At 39.5% G+C, this 22,336-nt stretch overlaps 1 protein-coding gene and 2 long non-coding RNA genes across 3 annotated transcripts in view; 1 reads left to right on the forward strand and 2 right to left on the reverse strand.

The window, feature by feature from the left end:
* Positions 1 to 5,473: 5,473 nt before the first annotated feature.
* On the reverse strand, positions 5,474 to 14,757 carry LOC145453344 (uncharacterized). The gene is made up of 2 exons (XR_013919738.1): positions 13,246 to 14,757; positions 5,474 to 13,164 (listed from the first exon to the last, which is right to left on the reverse strand). It is a non-coding gene; the product is annotated as an uncharacterized LOC145453344 (long non-coding RNA).
* The window catches only part of LOC145453342 (MAM and LDL-receptor class A domain-containing protein 1-like), a 37,342-nt gene continuing 24,156 nt past the window's right edge, over positions 9,151 to 22,336 (forward strand). The window contains exons 1-8 of the mRNA XM_080331310.1: positions 9,151 to 9,360; positions 14,825 to 15,032; positions 17,278 to 17,423; positions 17,685 to 17,731; positions 18,628 to 18,721; positions 18,783 to 18,900; positions 21,779 to 21,960; positions 22,025 to 22,146. Of these exons, the coding sequence (XP_080187436.1) occupies positions 9,288 to 9,360; positions 14,825 to 15,032; positions 17,278 to 17,423; positions 17,685 to 17,731; positions 18,628 to 18,721; positions 18,783 to 18,900; positions 21,779 to 21,960; positions 22,025 to 22,146 (990 nt within the window). The 5' untranslated portion in view covers positions 9,151 to 9,287. The remainder of the gene's footprint in view (positions 9,361 to 14,824; positions 15,033 to 17,277; positions 17,424 to 17,684; positions 17,732 to 18,627; positions 18,722 to 18,782; positions 18,901 to 21,778; positions 21,961 to 22,024; positions 22,147 to 22,336) is intronic.
* On the reverse strand, positions 19,630 to 20,535 carry LOC145453343 (uncharacterized). Its single transcript, XR_013919737.1, has 2 exons — positions 19,865 to 20,535; positions 19,630 to 19,801 (listed from the first exon to the last, which is right to left on the reverse strand). It is a non-coding gene; the product is annotated as an uncharacterized LOC145453343 (long non-coding RNA).

A 22,336-nucleotide genomic window follows, 5' to 3' on the forward strand; every position in this document is an offset into this window, starting at 1 on the left:
ATTAGATTAGGATTAAAAATTGAGCATATAAACATTTCCCAAATCAGATTACCGGCATCTAGAATTATCAAGTTGTCCAAGTCTGGTTCTATAAGTCAAAAGTGTCTGATTGAAAAACTATACCTAAACCGTTTCGACACCTTCCTATCTTTTCATTCGATCGGAATCTTGTGGTGTTTTGAACCTATGAAAATATTAATAAAACGCATGAATCAATGGCGAGCGATAACATCACTGCAATTTCAATCTAAATTCTATGGCCACAGACATTAGTTTTATCTGGCGCGTTAGTAAACGGTGCAGTTATATCGTAGATACAAAACATAATTGCTAGGATCTCCAAATCTATACAGGCGATGGCGGAAGGAGAGTTCGAAATTGCTTCGAATTATGATCGTGCGGAGGAAACGAAATGAAATTGTCAAAAAACAGTTGAAATCAACTTTTTCAGCAACTATTTTCGCGCAGAGTTTTATAATGGGATAATAAATGGATTTTGGATTTACTACGAAACGAGAACAGAGAGGTCATAAATATCAACAATTTTCGTGACATCACAGGATGGTGTAGTAGGGAGTTAGAGAATTACGATTTGCGATTGCTAGACTGCGAATATAGATCAATTTCTTGTAGCTTACAGGCGTTCAGGTGCAGCCTTTCTATAGTTTATTTCATGTCCAAGCGCAGCAATGATTGTAAAGCCAATCACATAAATACTCTGTAGTTTTGAAAACACGCCCTAAGCTAGATGTAATATTTTTTTAAATATCGGCTTGATATGGGGTTATTGGTGACGGCGCTAGTTATCGGTATCGGCTTATTAATCTGCTATCGGTATGGCTCTATCAGCTACATCTCCTGTTCTGACGAACCCGCATCAGGTAGGCTACATATATCCATATCATAAGTATAACGTTATAGCTACTGCAACCACATCTTATCCGAGTACCCAGACTATATCATATCACCGATATCACATCATCCTTGTGACGTTACGAAGTGTATTTTAAGCAAACGCGATTCATATTTTGGCTCATGTTACACTAGCTCGGTTTGTTAGAGAGAGAGAGAGAGAGAAAGAGAGAGAGAGAGAGAGAGAGAGAGAGTTATTTTATTCGTCAACCTCAACACTAGGGTTGTGTTTAGAACAAAAATCAATTTTTTATTGTTTTTTTCTAAGCCATGACGTCACGCATATGCAATTGTGGCGCCATGGTGGATTGATATTCACAATTGAATATATAAGGTAAATATAGCTCCTTTGACGAGATAGGCTTCCAACCCCTGTCATACGGACCAAAAATATATTTAACCAGGACTACATCGTCTTGCAGCATTTTAACGGTCGGCGGTTATCATCATCAGAACATTCATTCCGTACCAATGATCTACTATATCTACGTACTATAGCTGTTGAACCGACTATTTCGTGGGTTCCAACCATCCGATATCGTATACGTCGGCTATATCGGGTGGTAATTGTCGTCCGTAGGCTCATACAGCATATTTTTGGAAAGTATTTACACAATTATGGCATAATTGTACAACTTGAAAAACATTTTAAAAAAAGGCCTTTGTTTAAAACACTGAATAAAACATGTTTTAAACAAAGTGTTTTGAACAACCATTTGTTTTAAATGCAACCCTATTCACAACCATGAAGTCCAAAAATCAAATAATTCCGAAACATACATTGCACGGTATGGACTGCGGAAGACCCGATATAACATTGTGGTCTGTATTTCGTGGTCGACGAAATAAACTCTCTCTTTCTCTCTCGGTGCTGCGTGGGCGATTGCTGACTTACCCTTCATTTCATTCAAATGGTGCGTGAGGTCACATTCTCTGGATTTCTGCTTAGTCTGTGAGCGGTCAATCCTCTCTCCTGCAAAGTAGCATTACATCGTATTAGCACCTAAAGACCGGCCTGATCCAATGTTAATTCGACTAATTATTGTTTTCGACTCAAATACTGTGATTGCGCGCTTTTAATTGTCGCAAGATACGAAACTTGGAAGAGCAGAGTTGAAAATGTCAAGATGCGCACGCAAATGTAACCTGTGTTTGTGTTTACGAGAAGAATACTTGCCTGGTCAAGGGCGAAGTGATTTATAAGCGCAAAACCTTTCTCTACTTGAGCAAACTATACTTAAAACGAAGTGCATTGCCAATACCGTGACCATCATAACTAAACTTGGACAAGTACACTGTAAAACTGGGCCCACCTTTTACGGAGAATACATAAATCACCCTAAAAGGGATATTTCCACCTTAAACGGAGGATCCTCCTCATATCCACCCCAAAATCCACCTTTAATTTTTAGAGTATAGATAATTCTAATTGCCTAATTAAACTAATAAGGCCAAAATGCCGGTAATATATCTCGCGGTGGTTTTTCTTTATGGCTCACTCTTCGCCACCTTGAGTACTGCGCAGTGCACATGGTATGGCGCAGGCGCAGCAGGGCTCAATATGTTGAGTGACGCGGTGGCGGTCGTCTGTTTTGTTGTTGTTGTGGTTCTTATTTGCTATATTTGTTATTATCTTATCAGGATCACGAATGATTTTTTAACATAATCAAATAATAGATTTATCCACTTGGTGTTTCTTGTCTGGTGTCAGTTGAGAACCAGTACAAAGTCGGCTTACTATACAACCGTCTCTACTAGGTGACGACAATATAATTTGTGAAATGTTTCTGTACTCTAAATCAGTGGTTCCCAAACTTTTTCGGTGTCAGGGCCAAATTTAGAATTTCAGAGCACTGTCGGGGCCGCACGAATACCAGGGCAAATAAACGGACCCAAAATGTCATCAAAATATGAAAATTGGCATTGTTCCGATCAATCACTTGACGCCACTGACCATTGTTATGGTCATTGTTTTGCTGCGCTCCCATTGTTCAGAAAAGTCGACCCTTGGAGGCTATTTCGGAGTAGTTTTATTGCCCTGGCGACATTTCAATTTGCATTTTTGGAATCAGTGCGAAACTAGCTTTCGATAAAGACCGGGCCTATCAAATTATGCGGACGGTTCGGTCGTGAGCTATAGGACTATCCAATTATGCTGCTTTCGGGGCGATTTAGTGGGACAGGTTTTATCGCCTAGACGTGCGAAGCGCGAAAATTTTCTGTAATTGATGATTGAATCGGTCAATATGATCGAGAATTGCATATATTGCCATCAATTTTTATCCTCTTTCTGCTCACGTAATCAGTTTTACAGGTAGAGCCGAGGGAAGTGTGTTTGAAAAGGTAGGGCCCCTAAATAATTAAACATCTTCGGGCGTCTATAGACCCGTTGGCAGGAACGAAACAGCACTTCGTCAGCCCCCCCTCCCCTACCCCCCCAAAAAAAATAGTAAACTTGGGTCTTGGGCTCCCATAGGGTGATAAACTTATCCCTATCATCTTGTTCGCTCTTGGCATGAAACTAGCTGGACGGAGCCAGCGCGAAGCGCGAAAATTTTCGATAATTCATGATAAAAGTCGGTCAATATGATCGGGAATTGCGTATATATTGCTATCAATTTCTTGTCCTCGCTGCTCACGTAGTCAGATTTACCGGTAGAGCTGAGTGAGGTGTCTTGGAAACTGTAGGGCCCATTAGTATGATTCCGTAACATGTTATTTCGTGACCTCCTGTCTGCTATTATATCAAAAAAATATAGAATCGCCCAAACGTAGGCTTGTAAACTAAGAGACGCACACGATTTCAAATTGGTATTTCTTCACTGGAATATAATTTTTCCCTGCGGGATGGTATTTGTCTCGTGAGGTTACGATTGCCAATACAGTATTTTGTATATATAACGACGTTTTCGGTCAGCATAAGGGCAGTCCTGTTCGGCCAAGGTTTTCTCGTTTGGTGCGTCGTGGCGCGGTAAAGGCTAACGCCGATATGCCCAATGCCCATTTCTATAAATCTTGCGCATTTTTTCTTGCGGATGAGAACCAAAAATCAAGATATTTGGCAGCATGAAATCACGCCTACAGCAAAAAAAAAATCGAAAAAGATGCATAAATTTTCCATAAAATACTCTATAATTTATGCTAATTCACGAAATAATTTTGAGCCCCGTTCGAGCTCGCCCCCCTTCATTGGGGGTTTGGCGTGCTGCAGTTACAGTCCTGTATTTACCTCTATCTATAGCTACTGCTTGTTCAACTGGAAGGTACGATAGCAGTCTACTCACGACTTTCCTGCAATCTTAATTGAAAACTCCAGACTCCAAGCCAAGCTATAGTGTATTTTATAAATTTAAATTTAATTTTTTGTCATAGCTCGATTTCCTAATATTTTTTGGGGGCCGCAAGAAGGCTAGCTGGGGGCCGCAAGAAGGCTAGCTGGGTGCCGCATGCGGCCCTCAGGGCCGCGCTTGGGAATCACTGCTCTAAATCTAATAATTTCTGGTTTCCCTGAGAATACCACAAGGAGAACTGTATATGATGCGAAACGAGCCAACCTCGGTGTACAGACATTTGCTATACTCGTGCTTAATAGAATGTACTCTGATATGATATGATATGAACTGAAATTGATTTTTGTGGTTTCATTCTAATTCTAAATTGATTTTCTAGGTTTTCGCGAGTTCTGTAATTCTAATTTTAATCTAACATGAAAAATAACAGCGTAGCTGTCATTTAGGAAAAGCTGACAATTTTCTACTGTAAAACTCTGCCCCAATTATTATATTTTACCTGGATTTGGTGTCAGCACCACTTTCAGCGTTCACTATTTGCCCGTCGCGGCCTTGGAATATTCGCTCATTTTACAACAGCAGTCATTTCCATCTCAGAATTTCCGAAAGTAAAATTTAAATATACCGCAACAATCAGTTCGTTAGCATTGAAAGATCGGTCCACTGTTCGGTCTCAATCGCTCTCATTATATTTAAAAGGATATAAAGATAGGATGATATCATTATCGAGAAAGATAATTTTGGAGAATTGGTTATATAAGTTGAAGTGTCGATTGAGTCATTTGTGTTCGTAATAATTTCTGAAGAAGTCGCCGAATAAATTAACGTACAATAACCAAATTCGGATCTGCGCACCGGAAGTTTCGATGCAAAGTTCAGTCGACAGTCTTGAAATTGAGATATAGCGAGGCTTAATTAATCACGATATGACTCGCACCGCTATACGTGGTGGCAACTGTTGTATCATAGCCACTATTTAGGCCCTGTCACGTCATCAACCTAAACGGACGAGGACTAAGCTCTCGTATGTCATGTTTGAATCCTGTAACTTGTCCAAACTTTTTTGTCATATATTCTATTTCGTACATTTCGGTAAACGAATACTTTCGTATATTAGTGTCCGGACACTTTGGAATCATTGCACAGCGAAAGAATATCCAATCTAACTTGAAAAACTAATTCACACCGATATTTAACGACATATAATTGATTTTGTAGTTGCATCAGGACGACGTATAGAAGCATTCACTATTATCCCAATATTGTGAAGACCTTATCGTTAATCAATTAGCTTGTGTTGTTGATAAAATTAATTAGACTGTGTTGCAAAAGACTTTTCAAAACTACTCCAAGTGGAAATAGAAAATGAATCTCAGAAAAGTAAGCGTGTAAGTAGTTTCAAATGGGTCGGAAGTGACTACTTTTGCATTTGCGAGACTCAAATAACTCAAGTGGTGGCTTTTCCCAAAAAACTGTAAAAGGTAAGTAGGCTATACTATGGTTGCATTTTGAACAAATCGCGTTACAGAAAATGCCTTTAAAATGTTTTTTTCAGACCTTGTATAATTATGCCATAATTGTGTAAATACTTTCGAAAAAATGCGGTATGAGGCCACGGACGATTTTCACCTAATATAGTCGACGTAGACGACATGAAATGGTTGGAACCCTCGAAATCATAGTCGGTTCAGAGGTTAGAGCGCGTAGATCATTATTACGGAATGGATGTTTTGATTATGGTGAGCGCCGATCGTAAAGTGCTGGATTACTATTTTGTTACCGCCAATATGGTCTGACAGTCGGTTTATTAATTCCATTGCAACTGGCGTATAAGGACTATTGTTTGAAGATCTTCTTGGAGGTACAGAGAAGTTCAACATACAATTGAATAAGATATTCATATTGAAATAAACCCGAATATTTTCGGCTAACTCTCGACAGATGTGATCGTCAGGAACTATAGTAGAGAATTGGAAAGAACATTGTATATCAACAGTACTTGGTGTGTGAGTCGAAAATATTCGGGTTTATTTCAATATGCATACAATATTCAAGGACTACTGCGTGAAATCGCTGACACTGAAATTCTACGCCGCAAATATATCACGTTCCGTTACCGAAATACCAACTCGTGCATCATAGATACGACACGATAGCCCCGAGCTGCTGCTCGCGAATCTAGCCCGTCCGTAAAGCCTTGTTACGAAGCTACGCAAAGGCGAGAGAAAATATTTTATCTTCCGGCCATTCCATCTCTTCAAAAGATGATGACTTAAAAGTTGGGTGTTAGTTTACGGAAGATATTCTTGTTATTGTGTTATGTGTCCTGGAGGAGTTGTTCACATAAATGTATAGCGATGTCTGACGCTCACAATAGAATGTTGCGTACAAGTTCTTCTCTGTAATGAAGGACTAGCCTCTGTAGAACAGAACTGTATTAAATGGGGTCGGTATTTAGCGACCTCGATTTGAGTTTTAGCCTCTTGTTTTGACGGCATGAAATCTCAGACAAGAATCGTGTATCGCGTCTCGACTGTAGGTCGATTATAAAACAAATCAGAACAGCAAGAATCCGACATTTGACCAATCGCATTTCTCGACGTGCTGTTGCCGGGAAAAGGTTGTATTGTAATCAATAGATGATGGCAGGTAGAGCCAGCAGAACGCCAACATACAGCATGAGTCATAATTATCGACCAAATGGCCTTTGGTTAGCCGCCAATCGTGATTCAGATGTTGCTTTAACTTTTAAATGTTACCTTTTATTTGGCTTAGCGTGATAGCTTGTATCTAGCCTATATGAAAGGTGTGTGTTGATATCGCATTCCAGAAACAGAAACTGTAGGGACCACAGAATAGAATTCAGGCTATGTGTACACGTGCACTGTACAGTACAAGCTTTAGAATTGAGGTATTTTATAGACCAAGCTTACAGATGTAGTTGTCTGATATCGCACGCACGTGGCTTTAAACTGCGCAAATCTGATAAAACACCACGAATCGTCTTTAACAGTGATGTGGCGTGCATTTGATCCAATTTAGATTTCATAACGTCTATACCAGAGCGCTATCTTCAAAAGGCATAGCTAGCGGGAAATTCATTTTCGAGATAACGTAATCTGAGAATAGGTTCACGGCCGTCACTATTGCAGAAATCTTAAAATGTTAGCGTTAGGTTTGATATTAAACGCGAAATTCTGTTATCAAAAATTACGTCACTTAATAAAATATAGCAAACATTAAATTTATTGTTATATTGGTTTCTTTGTCGAAATCAGACGTGTATCAGTCCAGAATATCATAATATAAAGTCTGCGTTTCTCTCTACGACTTATCATGTATTACATTAATATTGTGAATTCCGTTACAGAATTGACCAATTGCGTTGTTGATGAAATTAATTGTGGTGCAAAAGACCTTCGTTGTTATCAGCACTGTATAGCATGATTTTATTAAATAATAATAATCTTTGACGGCTTAACCAACTAAAAATTTACTCTTCAGTAATTGCATGTTCATTGAACACCACACTGTTCGCTGATGATACTCACCTCCTCTCTTCCGCATCTTCGACGGCAGAGCTGGATGCCCTGACTGGTGACCAAATGCCCAAAGTCCATGAGTGGACGGCCCAGAACAACCTTTGCATAAACGCCTCGAAATCGCAATTGCTGACAGTCAATTCAAAAAATAACCTAACCGTTAATATCGCTGGTCAGCCCGTTTCCAACACAGATAATGCCAAATATCTCGGAGTTTTACTGGACTCGAACATGTCCTGGAAGAGTCATATTCAATCCCTAGAAACTAAATTATCACCGAAGTGCGGCCTGTTCTACAGCCTTGGGCGCTTCATGCCAGCATGGGTTCTCCTGATACTCTTTAAATCCTTAATCCAATCGAAGTTACATTATGGCATCCTCTGTTGGGGGGCTGCCAGTAAAACTGCACTCAAGCCACTGCAGAAACTACAGCATAAAGTGCTCCGAATCATAGCTAGGGCCCCAAAGGGGCCTGGCTGCCCATCCAATAAGTCGCTGCTGAAGAGATTCGGCGTCCTAAACATAGAAGATATGCGGAAACTAGAAATCGCCAAGTTTATGTATCAGTTTCACTGCGGTCGTTGCCCCGAATATTTCAATGACTTCTTTACCTCTGAATCAAAAGCGCACAAGTACAACACACGCGCGTCCACGTCGTCCAAATATCATATGATCGACCGAAAAGATCATCGCTCCATCAAATATGCCGGACCTGATGTGTGGAACAGTATCCCGCCGGCCATCCGACAGTCGACGAGCATGTCCACATTCAAGTCGAAATACAAGCAATTACTACTAAATAAATACAGTCCATCCTCAAGATTACCGGACCACGACTGACCTATCGATCTCGCTTCCAATGACATGCCGCCCTATTTCTTGTCGCTTTCTTTTTCTATACTGTATTCTTTACTTTCATTCAGTGTGCATGCCTCCTCTTTACTACGCCTAGGCCAAGGTGGGTGTCCGATTCCATTGACAAATCCAAGTCGCTTCGACATCTTCCTGTCTATTCATTGTATCGCATTTTTTGTGGTGTATTGAACTGATAAAATTGCTAATAAACCAATGATGATGATGATAAAATAACTTTGTCTATATGTTCTACTGTAAAATTATCCTACATAATCATTTCGACGCACGTAATCAATTCGTGTCATTAGAAATTTCGTTAGCTTATTAACTTACTGTTGGCTGCGTTATGTGGTATCTGTATCAGACACGCAACATGTTATTATTGCTGTGAATTTTATCAGCGAATCGGTTTCGTAATTACCAAAGAATACCGTTCCGCGTTACATATTAGAAAAAAAAAGCAACCCACTAATTATCACCAGCGTATTGATCTTCGAAGACGGAAAAAATGCACCAAAACCGAGAGATCTCGGAGAAAAAGTCTAACATTTTCTCTTGCATACGGTAGTCACTATTTTATAAAATATCCCATTCCGGCAAGAGCCCAATCACATAGTCTAGACTTGTACTTAACGGATGCGCATTTTTACTGGGAAAACATAAGAAAAATTGGAATATACGAAATACTATGCCCGATATGCGGATACTATATTCAATATGCATCGTGGCAATACTATCGACTTCAAGAATCCTCGCTGAAGGTAAGAATTCGTTTTTCATTCCATCTTTGTTTATTCATTCTATACTTGTATTAACCCGTGCCCGCGATTTCCTGTTGAATACTGCGCGTTAAATTTTAAATTATCTGGCAGGCTTTAAAATGATCACTTTCATTCAAATTTGTTATGCTTCGACGTTATTTGTAAGTTTATCACTTCTTCCGCATCCGAGCCCGGGTCGTGGCTTGTTCCGGCCTATCAGTTTTCAGTTTAATACGTGGCGAGAGTCTAAATAATATCGTAGACTTCGTCAAAAGTATAAATAGGGCCCATTTTCGGAACAGAAAGTGACATCGATGACTCTTGAAATCTCCATGATCGGCTGAGTCTAAAATATTTCGTCTTAAAAATTAGTACAGTAAATATTTATTATTAAAATAAATAAATAGATTAAGATATAGTAAAAAAAGCATCAAAGTAGCTTTTTATATGCATTGAGGTCCATTTTTTCAAATTGATAGAATATCAAGTTTTTTTCAGGTTTTCGTATCGGCTGTACTTCGATTTCACAGCGGTATATTGAATTTTGCGAATGATATGAGCTGTGAGCTTTTGCTGTCCCCGCAAAACTTCGATTTCTTTGGTTTCGTGTCTAATGTATTGTCAATAGCGTGCCATAGCAGCATCGGATTCATTACGCGCAGATATTATAACGAAATCTCATCTCGAAAATTCAAAGAGTCGACCTATTTTTTGGTCAGCATTCTTAAATTCTGCTTGTAAGCCTTAGTTTCTTAAATTGTAAGCCGATACCTCGAATGATCATCTCATAACCTCACTCGAATCGGCGAATCGAACAACACGTTTTGCTCACCGATAATCAACATCATTATTCCACGATTTGGTTGCATTTCTCACAACTCCAAATATTCCAAATGCACAAATGACGATAGAGATCTGTAGTGACGTTGGGCGCGTTTTACGCAATAACCTTGTGGTAAGAGTGACGGAGTCTGCAACTTATCAGGAAATGTTCAATTTCAAACAAACCGAAACTACATAGTTGATGGTTTATCTAAAGCCACGTAAAACTGAATCAATTCCAATGAACAAGTCGAATTGAAAGTTGGTTCTACTGAATGTCAGGGTCAGACACCTTCCTATCTTTTCATTCTATCGCAATCTTGCGATGTTTTTGAGAGGATAAAATTATTAACAATAAACTCAACAGTAACATTCACTCAAAATCAGACTATTTGTTCTTAATTTTCCCGCGAAATCACACCACAAATTTGCATCGCGCGCGTCACAGTAGCGGCAAAGGCTGACGTAAAGACGCCCTTGACATTTTGCGGGTCGTGAACCAACTGTTGATATTTTCCCTTCAAGTCGAGACTTGTTTGTTGCTATTTTCACAGCAAACTATACCGGTCAATGACTACTCGCTTTGAACCTTCAACCTCGTAATTTTATTTCGTAACTCATCTGATTACTCAACGTTTTTTTCGCATATATTGTAATAGATTTTGCGGATTTGATAAACAAATTCCCTCTAAATTTGGAGGTGAGTAAGCATTGAACTATGATGTAATAGTGACGTCGTCATTGGCGTCATTGTCGGGGCGAATGAGGTTGAAAAGTTTGAGGCTGACAAAAATGCGACTTGAAAATCTTTACAAAAATCTAAAGATCGTGCCCCTCAACAGGACAGATTTTTTTATCATCGCACTATCGCATTTATTGTTAAGCGTAACGTACAATTCATATAATGATCTGCTCGACGACTTTGTTACAAAGCTGGAGTTTTTGGTATTCTATGCCTAGAATTATTGTAGAATGATGTTGCAGCGAAAATCGAATACTGATATCCTTTGGCATGTATTACAACCATAAATCACGCGTCCAAACATTAAAATATTACATTAAAAACTTGCAACCAAATAAAAAATTCACCGAATTGGCAAAATTTAGCTACAAATTCCGAGAATATAAATATATTATGCTCTAATATGCGTAAATAAGTCTGCAATGATGTCATTGCTATTGTCACGGAATGAATGCCGCGTTCGCACTTTATCGCTTATGAGTAATTAGCGACACACAATGTAAATAATATTCCAGAAAACTTTATCTCAGGAAAAATCACTTTCAATGATACGTAAACATACATTTTGTCACCAACCCAAGTGAAAGAGTCGACGTTGTCTTAAAAACCGCGCAAAATACGATCTCAGAAACGATCAAAAGGACGACAATGAAGCATTGTCTGTGCTTACAAAATTAGCGCCAAGATTCCACCTTTGCGGCGTATGAGTCAACTTTTCGATGCGGACTTGGAAATCTCCTAGATTCTAGACGCTACGGCTGCGTTAAGACGACCAAGGACGGAGCACAGTCAATTGTCGGTCAAGTTTTGAAACACTGTTTGCTGCATTTATGTAAACATTGTCTTTACGCCAGTATTTTAGGAATTTATTCGTTGTCGCCATATATAAAGTACACACTGCTGGCTGTATGTCCCTTCCGACACGAGAAAACTTGACAAGTTGTATTGAAGCATATTCCCAACGTTAAAAGGATTATTTTTGTATGGGTAATGGGTTCTTCCCTTAAGGTCCAACTATAATTTAAAAAATCGCAATTTTTCGAAAACAAAATTAACCATTGTTGGGATAGCAAAAAGCTTTTCCACCCGTACTTTGGGTTAATTAGAATCTATATATAATTTTTGCCAAAATTGGTTAAAAAAATCACGGAAACACGGTAAAAGTAAAAAAAATGTCGGCCATTTCAGCCAAATTTTACCCAACGTTCGGATATTTACTGAAGCACCCGTGTTACCAATTTTCAGAAAGATTACTTCGTTAGTTTCAAATTATGTATAGAGGAGCATCTTTGTAATTTGGTTCTGTAAGATTGCGCCAAACGCAGACATCTTCATTCAGTCAGTCAAATTACAATAAGATCGCGGTACAACGGAAAGATAGGAAGGTGTCGAAACGATTTGGAATAGTCTTTTAATCAGACACCCATCTTAGAGCATATAAATATAAGGCATGTACACCGGATGAAAAGTTATAAAATACATCACAAAAGGACAAGCGATGAAAATGAATGTGGCGTGTGTCAGTAGGCGAGGTCGATGTATTATATTCGGTAATCTTGAGGGCTAATTTAATATTAATTCAGTAGAAACCGCTTGTATTTCGAATTCGACAAGTGTTTGTTTACCTATGCGGGGATCCAAATGTTGACATTAACGTTTAATCACTTTCGCAGCGAATTTCCCGAGGTAATGATTGTCACAAATTTTCACGCTGAAAACATCCAAATTATGTATCATTACTGTTAAATCTGATCCGAGGCTTATTGGCGCGGTAACACTTAAATTCACAATGGTGTTTACGACCGTGACGTAAAAGGACATGTTTAATTTGAAATAGTCGTGGATTAAAATGATATCGCTTCGAATTAATGCGCGTTAAAGTGTAACAATATATTTCTGACAATGAATCCGTCATGATGCCTTGCAAGTCTTGGCAAGAAACGTCACCGTTTATTCCAATTTTTATCAGCTCAAAACACCACAAGATTGCGATACAGTGAAAAGATGAGGTGTCGAAACGGCTTGGTAAATTCTTTCAATCAAACACGCGCCTTGGCCTAAAGATGTAATTATAACTGAAGGCGTAATTGCATGCGCACTGAATGAAAAATACATGAAGATAACATTATACGGGGAAGCGATAACAATGAAGTAGCATGTGTCGGCAGGCGAGGTCGATATGTCCGACCGCAGAGTCTGGTAATCTCGAGCGTTGGTTAGGAGTATTCGTTCAGTAGAACCTGTTGGTATTTTGACTTTGAATGTGGACAACTGCTGGTCAATTCCTCAATTGTGAATGTGATCAACGACGAACTACTTACCACATTTTTGATCAAGCACATAGTTGATAGTGCGATATGCAATCTCTTGTAGTTCGTGCCGAACATATGGTAAATCGCCGGTGTGTTGTGTTGTAATTATGCGCTTTCGATTACAAAAAGAAGTCTTTGAATTCCGCCGGGGCGTGACCGCATGGAGCTGATACATGTATGTATATAGTGGGCTGAGCACAATGATTCTAGAACTTGAATACGAATCGCGTATAAATTGTAATGATTCGAATCGAGTAATGAGAGATGATTTTTTCAAGTACTGAGATTATGCGCTCCACTAAGAGTTAAATTCACAACGGATTTATAGTTCGATACTATTTTCCAATGCAGAAGGCTGTAAATATCGATTTGTCGTATCACAGTATACGAAACATGTATAGTATAAAGCTACGCACGTTAGTGGAAACGACATTTCCGTGAAGTAGTGATCGAGCTACAGCATGGTATCAAAGCGTATAATGAAAATTGTGAATGTCCAAAAAACACTATATTATCCTCAACGTGACGCGTAGAAGGCGTTGTTTTTTATGGTCGCGTATAAGCTGTATTTGAACTTTCGAAATCACTAGGTGGTGCGGGTGTGGTCAGATTTTGACCTCCAAGGTGGTACAGAGTATAAATCATTCCTATCCGTTACTGAATACGGTACATGCGTATTCTTTTGTATCATTGATGAAGTCTGCTTGTTCTGTATACTTTTGTTTTATGTAAAAATGTAGGTAGACTCTGTCGCTCCCGAGTTGCTACGTTGTCAAATTTGAGTTGTATGTGAATACTATAGACTCGACTCGGGATCTAATCACTGCGGTATACTCGATTTTGCCGAGCCCGATATTAAAACGCCAAATCTATTTGAGCAGGGGATTGTTGGTCGCACATCTAGGCCTGCGTCAATCGTGACAATGGGGTCATCTTGGTGATTGTTGTATTTTTGCCACATTGTCAATGTTTGTAGTTGTTTATTTAAGAAAAAGAGTTGTTGCTTGTCGGATGACGGCCTTTTGCTCCACGTCGATCAAACGCACAATACCACGAATGGAGGTCTTATAAAAAAAACGACCGAACATGAGGCTATAATGTAAACAGTCGGGTCAAAAATGGCGGTTACCCGATAAAACAAATTCAATAACGGAAGGATTTACGCGAAGATTCCGTGGGCAGATTGGTAATACAAAACTTGCCACTAATTGTTAATTTAAAAACGTGGATTATAGTACCGATAGTATTTTACACAGGGGAAGCCTTGAAACCCTAGATTGGTAGTATCGCAGCATACGAAACGTGAAGTGCAAAGCTACGCACGTTAATAAAATGACATATCTGTGAGGACGCGATCAACCCACAGCATTCTCACAAAGTGAAACGAAACAGGCATGATCGAAAAAAATATTAAATTATCTTTGGTGTGATGTAGAACCTAGCATTATGTTTCTTGTGGTACCATAAAAGGTGCATATTGCGTCTTAATGAGTGATACTAGAATCGATTCGAAGCATAATACTCGATTTATACCTACGCTTATAAGTAAAGAATAGTGTACGGTTTCGTGAAAGTATGTTATTTTCAGGCGAGGAAGAGTGCCCGGATGGGGAATGCCACGGCGACCAGAAAATGACTCACGACGACAGCCTAGAGGCGACCGTCCTAAAACCCGAGAACGGGCACGGCTCGAACGACGCGATCAACCATTTCCGGCAAATGTTCGAGGAAACCGAAGAGGAAACCGAGGAAGAGTCAGAAGTCGAGAACGGAGAAGACGGGGAGAAAATGATAAGGTTTGGATCACATTGTATTCCTTCTAACGGATTCTCGACCAACCCCACGTAAACGGTCACAACGCTTCAAATACATGGTTCGAAAATAGGTGCTTTTTAGATTTTCACGACACATTCTTGGAGTGTGTATTCACAGCCATAAAAGGGTACACGAAAACATATTATACAGCAGTATTAATCAAACACAACATTTTAATCCAAATGATGTTTGACAAATGAGATGAAGCATAAATAGAGTACGAAGAAACGTAGGGACCGATAGGGTTTATAACAATGCTTTACGCCACGAATCAATCAGTACTGTCTTCTACGCAACGTAATCAAAGAACTAAGCTAGAGATACAAAGAAAAACGTCGATTGATAATAATTATGATTGGCTCCAACCTCGCCAAAATGAAATTTGAACACACCAGTAAGGAATTACTGTTTAGTTTTAGTCGCAAACAAATGGGGTGAAATATGATATCGACACCCGAAAAACGGGATTTCTAAATTCTGAGAGGTAATGTTTTCGTACACCACCTTTTGTGTGTGATTGCAAATCTTGTAAATACATGGGTTAAAGATACTGCATTCGCCCCATACTATATCGTTCATTTCAATAAGTGAAAAGGATCACGTATGGATATATAGCGGGTGCTATTTTCAAGCACCCCTTTTTGCGCCTTCTTGGGGTGTTGCACAAAAACAGGGGCATCTCCACCAATGGTATCTCCATTCTTCATAACGATCATTGTATTTTATTCGTTTTCATCAATTGGAATGGGTTTGAAAGCATAATTTGTATCAGAAAATGACGTTTCCACTTAAAAAATGGTGGAAATCACCGACAACACGATTTAGTTTACAGTGAATATGCAAAATATTTACATTTGTTCATAAAATACTTAATTTCGCAATTCTTATGGAATCTCTTGTGCAAGTCTTTTGTCTGCTGTATGTTTTGTCTTCTATTATTACATTTGAACTCGTTACAATGTCGTACACAATACGAGTCGGATATCACCTATTGTGAGTTAACTACTAGCCATCACAATCATAACACGTCTCATTACTTGCCCTGACGTAGAACGACATTTTTCTAAATAGCGAACATAAATATTGTAAGAAATAGCCAGCGGATTAAAGCTCCAATTAGTAGATCTTTGAACGACACGACGAATCATTAGAATAGCACAAAAATCACTATAGATTGTAATCGATGACGATATGCGTCATTCTTGAAAGAGTCTGTCATTACAGAACAATTTGCCCCGCGGTGTCGGCCCTTATTAATTCCATCAGAACCTCAAATGAAATCAAGGCGGCCTCGCTCATACTTTTCCAAATTCAGGGCTGGGCGATAATCGATTTTCCATTTTTAAAGACATCGTATCATTACGGCTAATTGAAGACCGGTCGATCCTACGAAAACTAGGAATTCAGCCCACGATTAGTAACATAAGCCAGCAATCAAAACTTCCACTTCCTGATTCATTTGTGTCTTCTTTAAAATGGAACCTGGATTGATCCGAGATTGCGGGTTTATGATTTTGCTTCAAATGCCCCATTTTTCGATGACGTGGGCTATCACTGAAAGACTAGATAACATCCTATTTATGAGTTCGAGACTTATCCAGGCTCCTACTTGACCCTAGATCCGCGTTCGCGGTCATTTACAAAATCCCAGAACGAAAATGGTGCAGAGTATATCAGTGATAATACTTCGGTCAACGTGCGAAACTCATCACCAGAGGTTTCTACAGAGATCCATTTTATTGTTCGGTGGCAGTAGCCTAACACAAAAGCGATATTGAAGTCATATATACGGCAGACCCAACACACTGTAGAAGTCCTCATTCGTATCCAGACGAAGGCCTTTACAATTACGACACTGGATAGTATAATAAAACTAATCCAACAAATATTTACTGACAACCAAAGCATTAGGATAGACATAATTGAAGCCTGACAGAGATACTACAGCCGTAGAATAGTCCAGAAAGATATGACGCTTAAGAGAGTGAAATTTGCCCACGGAGCGCGGGAAAATTGTTCAGGCATGACAGACCAATGATACGTTTATGCGTGAATTACAAATGGCTCATGCTAGAAGTCAGCAGCTCATGAATCTTGGTAAAGAATATATAGATGCGGTGTAATGGTAACACCATTAATACTAAAAGTTGAGTGAGGAGTGTCTATATCCGAATTACCACAACAAGAAAGGCCAAGAATAAATAACGAACCCAAAATTTCTTTCAGAACTGTCGAAATCCGTCATGTTGAGGAAGTCGAACAGCAAGAGTTTGAAAGCCGACCTATCGACCCAAACAACCCTGAAGAGTTGTCGAAGCACAAGCAATTACGAACAACAGACACATTTTCTCAGATATTGTCGGAAAACAAAGGTGATATTACGAATGCCGCTATCGGATTAGTGATTTACAGAGTGCTGCTGTGCGTGAAAGTGTGTCGAAGTGGCGTTTTATAAACATAACTGGCTTTTATGTTGAATTATGCGTCGGATTTGTTTATCCGGCGTCGACTGTGATATAATGAGTGATTTGGTTCTCAATTTTACCCACGAAAACGCAGACAAGCGCTAACTTATTCTCTATAAGGAATGATCCGTCCGCGCCTTCCCTGAACTTTGCTGTTTGCAATTTCAGGCATCAGAATGAGTGGTATCGTCGAAGGAGACATGCGGTTCAATACGGTATGTGTGTGACAACGTTATTGACTTTTTTTGGAACCAGAGGTGTGATCAATGTAGTTAGCGTTCCTACTCGAGTAGAACTAAACGTAACGTAACGGATTTTTACTCAATTACAAGTATAGCAGTTGTAATTTCAAAAACAAGACAGAATTACTTCGAGGGAAAGTAGAAAGGGAAAATGAAAGGTCCTGAAAGTACTCGTTTTAAATATTATATATATAGTCGAGGGGCCGTACGATTTTAGCAGTTATCGGAGGTGGCAAATTTTGAAATTGCGAGATGCAACTTCGCTTCTAACGCCAAATGACTAATGACACTGCAAATATAGGTGCAATTACTGAGAACATATTCATTATCAAATTATCGTGATGCAGGGCCAGTAGGGGATATTTCACACGGTTCTTATGACAGTTTCACTCACAAATGTGATGAACACTTCTCAAAAACTACACCTTCGTTTTTAAAATGAAATGTTAGTTTTGCGTTAAAATCCGTTAAGTAGAAGTTGAAGTAACAATCTAAGAATGTAACCACTTGGGTCGCATTGTGTCTTGTGTATCGCATTATACATTGTCTGTGTCTTGATCGGGTAAAATATATTCTGACGATGATTGATTATTATTATTATTGATTATGTAGGGCAAGCTTGCTTCGCGTGCTGTCCTTACATTTGACTCGATGTAAGGCTCCATTGATTCTAATATTCCATGTAAAATTTATTGAGACATGAGGTTGAGCGATACATGATAATTAGCAGCTAAAGCTTGAAACAATCATAACGTTTACGTCACAATGCACGCAGAAGGCTCAGACAATAGCGTCAATGAGCCGTGACGCACACGATTATAGATCGCGTTTGGTAATCACCGAATTTACAAAGTCATTTTTCATTGCAGTTCCGCAACGCTGCTGGCGACACATGGCCAAAAACCAGATTTGGCAGCCTCGCTGGAATGGTTGCGATCCCCTACAAGATAAACAAATATTACAGTGAGTTTTAGGTCGGTATCAAAATGCGGTTACTGGCAAACAGCCTTATTATCTGTTACAGACGACACTGAACGAGCGATCATAAAGAGCGCGATGTCTCTGTACCACGAACACACTTGCATCAGATTCGTGCCTCGCAAATCGGAGATATCCTACATTTATATCACCGACGCAAAAGGGTAAGTGTGATTTTCGCTTCTCAACAGGAATATTTAGAGCTATAGCTTATCCGTTTTATTATTTTCTTCCACTTTTCATTGACTGTGCATACCACTTCTTTCAAAGACTACTCCAAGTCGTTTCTACACCTTCCTGTAGGTAGTCAAAGGTCATAAGCACTTGAGTAAGTACTTGAGTGCTCCGAAAAAGTAGAAGTTCTCCGTTACTGACCACCTCTGTACCCCAGTGAGAATATGCAGTATTCCAGGGCTATTTTTTCCTAAAAATGAAATCTGAAGTGCGGGAGAAAATATTCTAAGCCCATAACGATAACCACTTTACTCAAGTGGCTTGAGTAAGAATCGCAAGTAGGCAAAAATACTTCTAAGAAGTAAAAGTACTCCGCTACCTCTGTCCCCATTTATGAAACGAATATCATGTCTGTTGGGGGGGGGGGGGTGAAATGCGGACATGATTCAGATCTCACAATTTTTAAAATTAGGATCTTGGTAGATTTTACATTGTATTTAACGGCCACTTACAAAGTAATGTCAACGAAGCAAAGTAAAAGTAAGAAATAAAAATAAAAGTGGACGAAGTATTATTAGAATGTAACTCCATGAGTTTCTAACTTTCGGCCTAGAAGGGACAACATAACCACCGGTCTCTGCGGGGCTTTGACTCGCAGCTTAGGCGGCCTAACATAACACAACATCACATAACATGGTTGGGTTATATTTTTGATCTGAACAAGTCACACACAATGTACAATGCGATAAGACACAATGCGATGTCATGAACAGATAGGAGGATGTAGAACGACACGCATCAGTAGCGATCCTTTACTTTAACATCCACCTCGGCCTAGAGTGCCCGATGTCACAGTACTTTTTCGATGTTGATCTCTTTGAAGCCGCGGCCCTTTCTACTAGTTCTTTTCCATTCATTGTGAGTGCTTTCTTTCGTCGGGTCTTTTTTCTGGACTTTTTTGTCGCCGTAAGAACGGCAACGGCAGGGGAAGAGGAGCCCAGATAAACCTCCGACGGGAATCGAACGCGGTTCGCCTGCGTGCTGGGCGCTTATCGTAACCACTACAGTATCTCCCCCCTGTCGCTATTTATTTGTCTTCACGTAAATTCCGTCCGGACCGATCGGTCTCCGGAAGTAATTTGCGTGTCGAAGAATTTGAGCGGTCGCTCGTGTTTTTCGTTAACTAGTTTTGCAGACGCGTCAAATTCAGCCCGATTATCGAATGCCGCGAATATTTGGACGGTCAGAGATTTCTTAGCGCTCCGGGTGCTTGCCTCGAGCGCGATTTTCACAATATGATACACAAACAATGCCTGAATCCATCGCATAAAGAAGGAGCAGGATAGTCAAATCTCTGCGTTAAACAGATGTTTTTTAACATTTAATAACTTGTTGAAACCTTGCTCTAATCTACATGCTTTCGGGGAACCCAGAATTTTCACCTAATCACATTAATATCTAGCACGTTACTACTACTATACAGACTTGGACAACTAGGTAATTCTAGTGGTCTAATAGACTATAATTAGAGCAAAGTGTTGGTAATCTAATTCGTGAAATGTTTCTTTAATCCAATTTCTGGTTTTCCTGAAAATGCTACGGGGGAACTATAGAGCACGAAATGAGCCAAGATCTGATTCTAATCTAATTTTTCAAAATCTAGTTATAATCTCGTTAGAAAAAAAAACTGTAGCTAAAATTCTAATTTTAATCCAATCAGGAAAAAAACTGTGTAGATATAATTCTCATTCTGATCTAATTTGGGAAATCGAATATATACTGCATATCAATCTGACTTCTGCTGTATAAGTCGTGTGTGTATTGATCTCCAGCGAATCCCTGAGACAATGTCAGTGGACCCCTGGTTCGTGAGAACCCCGGTTAAAATCCACTATCAAACTTGATAGAATTCACCTGATTTGTCATTAATGCGGAATCCGGATGATACTAGCCGATTGGCTGCTCGTGACTTCAAATTATTTCTACTTCCTATGGCCAGACATTCATCATCATCGAGCTATAGGAAGATCGATTGTAAGTTAGCAGAAACGTGACTGTCGCTTGCCAGCGATTACATCATCTGTTATGCTGTGGGTTGGACAAACGTGACTAGCTTCCATTGGCAACGGTCCGGCTCTCATCCGTTTTAGATGGCTATCTCGCCAATCGTCGACCATTGGGCGGATGTGGTCAAGGGGTCACCGTTGGTTCTCAAGTAGAAGTAGAGGTTTGAAGTTTTACTCGAGTACAAGTACACGTCAAGACTACTTCAAGTGGAAGTAAAAAAGTCTGAAAATATAGTATATAGTTTTTAAAACTAGATTTGGTTGTGGGCTCGCATATTTTTAGCAGTTCACCGGTGGTGGCTACTTTTGAGATTGCAAAATGAATAATGACAATTCAAATACACTCAAGTTTCGAAATTAACTTTTTTTAAAGGTGACACTGGGGCTATTTCGCCTATAGCTGACATCACTATTTCACTCGTAAAGGTGATGCGAACATAACCAAACTACTTTCTACTATACAAAATCTAAAGTATAAAAGCAGTTTGGTCTAAAAATAGATTAAGTAATGTACAAATCGAAGTGGCGATTTACAAGTCAGTATTGCAGGCCTATAGTTTCGCTGACCAGACCAGCCAGACCGTTGGGTACGTATGTTGTGTCATTGGCAGCTCAAATGGGTCGATACCGCGCCCGCGTATGCAAATATGAGCGACAGAATTATCGACTAATTGGTGATGTTACATTCTGTCTTGATAAAAATTCAGATCAGACATCTCACAATGTCAGAGACTCCTTTTCACGACTAACATTCAATTCTCCGATACATTTCCATAGCAATCAACTATACGCCTTTCTACAGATGCTGGGCGTACGTCGGCAAGACAGGCTACTCTGCTCAAACCGTTTCTCTGGGAAGGCCGGGCTGTCTCGCCAAAGGAATAGCCGCTCACGAACTGATGCACGTAGTCGGATTTCAACATGAACATTCCAGAAGCGACCGAGACAAATACGTCACCATCCTGGAGCATAACATTCAGAGCAGTAAATAGCAAACTGTAACATTATTTGGCTCACGCAGTCTCGCAGGCATTTCGTTGACATTCAGAAATGCGGCAGAACTTTGAAGTGCACAAGAACACGAGAAACCTGGTCATCTACGATTACAACAGCGTGATGCATTACAGTAAAAACGCCTTTTCCAAGTTCCAGTATCTACCAGCTATTCAGGTGCGGATGTTACAACAAAAATTGTCAGTAACTACTAGAGAATTGAAAAGAACTTTGTATATCAATAATCGTATCACAAAATTATTCTTTCAAATTCTCTGCTAGTTGCTGACGATTTTACCTGACGAGTGTCAGCCGTACGTATTCTGGTTTATTTCAATATGAATATACTATATTCTGTATTCTGTAT

This window comes from Botryllus schlosseri, chromosome 13 (assembly GCF_051294905.1).
Source record: "Botryllus schlosseri isolate E-star chromosome 13, Bs_hap1, whole genome shotgun sequence".
NCBI classification, from domain to species: Eukaryota; Metazoa; Chordata; class Ascidiacea; order Stolidobranchia; family Styelidae; genus Botryllus; species Botryllus schlosseri.